This window comes from Aptenodytes forsteri, unplaced genomic scaffold (genome assembly GCF_000699145.1).
Source record: "Aptenodytes forsteri isolate BGI_AS27 unplaced genomic scaffold, ASM69914v1 Scaffold578, whole genome shotgun sequence".
Taxonomy (NCBI): Eukaryota; Metazoa; Chordata; class Aves; order Sphenisciformes; family Spheniscidae; genus Aptenodytes; species Aptenodytes forsteri.
In genome coordinates this window covers 242,593-246,247 of record NW_008795139.1, presented here as the reverse complement: position 1 = coordinate 246,247, position 3,655 = coordinate 242,593, and the positions used below count along the sequence as shown (strand labels likewise).

The 3,655-nt window shown below is 61.1% G+C and overlaps 1 protein-coding gene across 1 annotated transcript in view; it reads left to right on the top strand.

Moving 5' to 3' along the window:
* Window positions 1-3,610, top strand: part of NPRL2 (NPR2-like, GATOR1 complex subunit) — a 4,562-nt gene extending 952 nt beyond the window's left edge. Inside the window, exons 2-11 of the mRNA XM_009278503.2 lie at window positions 39-130; window positions 926-1,094; window positions 1,348-1,456; window positions 1,772-1,908; window positions 2,215-2,312; window positions 2,407-2,443; window positions 2,600-2,693; window positions 2,772-2,889; window positions 3,112-3,254; window positions 3,514-3,610. Of these exons, the coding sequence (XP_009276778.1) occupies window positions 39-130; window positions 926-1,094; window positions 1,348-1,456; window positions 1,772-1,908; window positions 2,215-2,312; window positions 2,407-2,443; window positions 2,600-2,693; window positions 2,772-2,889; window positions 3,112-3,254; window positions 3,514-3,581 (1,065 nt within the window). The 3' untranslated portion in view covers window positions 3,582-3,610. The remainder of the gene's footprint in view (window positions 1-38; window positions 131-925; window positions 1,095-1,347; window positions 1,457-1,771; window positions 1,909-2,214; window positions 2,313-2,406; window positions 2,444-2,599; window positions 2,694-2,771; window positions 2,890-3,111; window positions 3,255-3,513) is intronic.
* The last annotated feature ends 45 nt before the right edge of the window (window positions 3,611-3,655 follow it).

Genomic DNA, 3,655 nt, shown 5'->3' with positions numbered 1-3,655 from the left:
CGGGTGAGGCTGGAGCGGGGCCTTCTGTGCCGCTGCAGGTCCCGGAGGACTTCATCTCTCGGGAGCTCTTTGACACTATCCAGGTGTACGTCATCACGAAGCCCGAGCTGCAGAACAAGCTGATCACCGTGTGAGTGTTGGCAAGCCACCCGTCCTTCCCCCATGGGGGGGATCCGCTGTCCTCGCCACGACTGGGCAAGGCTCTGCCAGCAGGAGACGGCAGCTTGGTGACGTTGAAGTGCCAGCTGTCAGCTCTGGGCTCACAGGGATTTCTGTCCCCGCGGTCAGCAGGTTCATTACGATGCCCGCGGTTACCCGCGCAGGGGGGTTGGGTACCTGCTTCTGGGGGTGGCTGGTGCTGCATGTGGTTCTTGGTCAGCCTCAAATCCAGGAAAGTCAAACGACTTATGGGCCAGCAGAAGTGTTTTGAAGGCTGTAGGGCACTGATGCTGGGGAAAAACAGGTCTGATCGGCATGGGTTAGCCCAACAGGAAAGATGCAGGTGACTGCACTGATGCTTGCAGTGGACTCTGTGTCCACCTGTGTACTGGTTGTGCTGCATAAGATGGAGTCATCTTTGAGGAGATGCTCTGCAACATACCTGTGCAGCCTTTCTGCTGTCGTGGTCTGAAATGGTTGGGGGAGAGGAATGGGAAGCAGCAGTCCAGAGTAACCAAGGACTCTAGTTCCCAAAGAGAGCTGTGCTGGTTTTGAAAGGAGACTGTTTTCTTCTCTAATGGTTGACTCTTTTTTTTCCCCACTTCTTCGGACTCTGTGTTTTGCGCTCTGAGCATTTGGGGATTAGACGTCATTTTTCCTGCAAAGCAGAGAAGCCCCCACCTCCAGAGCTGACCGGGAACTAGCCTTGTGTGGGGCTCAGGCCTCCCTGAGGGCCTAGGTGCAGGTTATATTTGTCTTCCCGCAGGACGGCCATGGAGAAGAAGCTGATCGGCTGCCCCGTGTGTATCGAGCACAAGAAGTACAGCCGAAACGCTCTGCTCTTCAACCTGGGCTTTGTGTGCGATGCCAGAGCCAAGGCCTGTGTGCTGGAGCCCATAGTGAAGAAGCTGGCTGGCTACCTCACCACCCTTGAGGTGAGGCCCGAGCCAACGCGAGGGGCGGCTGGCTGCCTCACGGTCCGCCCCACAGAGTCACCGGTGTCCTGGCGCACATTGTGGGTCACTGGGCGTTGCTGGGGTAGGGGCCAGGTTTACGGCGAGGAGGGGATCGTGCTGGTTTTACCCACACGTCGCTTGAAGTTTAAGGGAGGATGGGATCTGAGATGTGCAGTTTCTATAGCCAGTAATCCTGTGGGGAGGAGCTGGCTCAGTTTTCTCCTCTCTTTAGCTGGAAAGCGGATTCATCTCCAACGAGGAGAGTAAACAGAAGCTGGTTCCCATCATGACCATCCTGCTGGAGGAGCTGAATGCCAAAGGAAAGTGCACCCTGCCCATAGGTACGGCAGCCGTGCCGGCCCGGCAGTAAGGGCAGGAGCAGGGCAGGGCGGCGCTGGGAAGCAGCTGGGCCATCCCCTGCCCGGGTCAGCTCTGCCTGCGTCGCTCCTGGCAGCTCCCTGCCTGTCTGCGCTTGGAGCTGGGGGGCATCTGAGCCAGCCTTGCCCTGGGTGGCTCGAAGGGCCAGGAGGGACGGGGTTATGGGCCGCAAACACCTTCCTCCGTGCGGCGTGGTGGTGTCCTGGGGCCGACGGTCACAAGCTCTCGAGGGAGCAGAGGTTTCTGTGGGGACTGAGCGCTCCCCTTTCCCCGGCCAGATGAGTCGAACACCATCCACCTGAAGGTGATCGAGCAGCGTCCGGACCCCCCCATTGTGCAGGAGTATGATGTCCCCGTCTTCACCCAAGACAAGGATGACTTCTTCAACTCCCAGTGGGATCTCACCACGCAGCAGGTCTGTGTGCTTGACCGGGGGCAGTGTGCTTTGAATGGGATCTGTGTCCAGCCTGCCCAGGGTCAGAGGGCAGTCGGGCTGTCCCCAGAGATCACCACGTTACGAGCACGGTTCAGTGCGCCCCTTGTCTTTGTTCTCAGGCCTGCAAGTGACCCATTCACCCAAAACGTGGGTTAAATGCTGCTGGGGATGGAGCCCGCCCGTCCCAGCATGCTCCCAGACGCAGGGGAGTTTCTTGGGCTTCGGGGTGATGCCTTGGGCCTCTCTGCTCTCTCCCCTCCTAGCTCTCGCCTCCTCCCCTCCTAGATCCTGCCCTACATCGACGGCTTTCGGCACGTCCAGAAGATTTCTGCAGAAGCTGATGTGGAGCTGAACTTGGTGCGCATTGCTGTGCAAAACCTGCTGTGAGTGTCTGGAAGGGGGCCTGGCCAGCCCGCAGGAGGGGTGCTGGTGGGTGCTGGCAGAGAAGCTCTCTCACATTTCCCTGTCTGTCTGCAGGTACTACGGGGTTGTCACGCTCGTCTCCATACTCCAGGTGGGTCAGGCCACGGAGCATGGGGCCGTGAGCGGGATTCGGGCAGCGGCTGCGCCATTGGCGTGGCTGTGTAGGGGGGACAACAGGGTCAGAAGCGGGGTGGGTCTCTCTCTCGGAGCCGTGGCTGAGCAGAGCTGGTTTTCCCTTGCCCTCCAGTACTCCAACGTCTACTGCACCACGCCAAAGGTCCAGGACCTGGTGGATGACAAGTGTCTCCAGGAAGAGTGTCTGTCCTACGTCACCAAACAAGGTAACGGTGACCCCGGGCAGGGCTGCCGGCGGAGGCAGAGGGAGAGGGGGGCGGCTGACTGGTGACTTGTCCCTGCAGGGCACAAGCGAGCCAGCCTCAGGGACGTCTTCCAGCTGTACTGCGGGCTGAGCCCTGGCACGACGGTGCGAGACCTCATCTCCCGCTACACCCTGCAGCTCCAGAGGGTGGACGAGAGGTCAGAGCCAGCACCCTGCTGCTTGGTCCCCAAGGGCGGCGGTGACACTGGGGATAGTGGGGCGAGCGTGGGGGAGCGAGGAGGGAGTACCCAACCCCTGCATCTGTAGGTGGGGAAACTGAGGCAGTGGTGCGGCATGGTGGAACCAGAAGGGAATGGGGGGAGCTGGGGGGTTTGAGGCCTCAGCATCGTGGTCCCAGTCTCTTCCCTCCTCGTTCCCAGGAGGCTCATCCAGTTTGGCTTGATGAAAGGCCTTATCCGGCGGCTACAGAAATACCCCGTCAAGGTCGCCCGGGATGAGCGGAGCCACCCAGCCCGGCTGTACACGGGCTGCCACAGCTACGATGAGATCTGCTGCAAGACCGGTGAGGGTCCGGGCTCCTCTGTGCAGCTCTCGGGGCTGGTGGAAGCCAGAGGGCTGCCTGCGTGCCCAGGGCTGGGCACTGGTTCTGGGGTCTCCCTCACCCCTTTGGGAGCCTTCATACTGCAGGGAGACAGGACTCTGGGCTGAACTGGGCTTCCAAGCCCATGCTGCCAGGGGAGGAGTTGCGGCGGGGCTTGGCCAGCCCCCCCAGATTCCGCTGCCGGGCACCCCAGTAACACCCCGCTCCCTTTTCCCCCCAGGCATGAGTTACAAGGAGCTGGATGAGCGCCTGGAGAACGACCCCAACATCATTGTGTGCTGGAAGTGACGGCGGGGATGGCAGCCGGGCCAGCCGGGGTCCGCACCGGGGCCCGTGTGTCCTCCCACGCGTCCCCCCTCTGT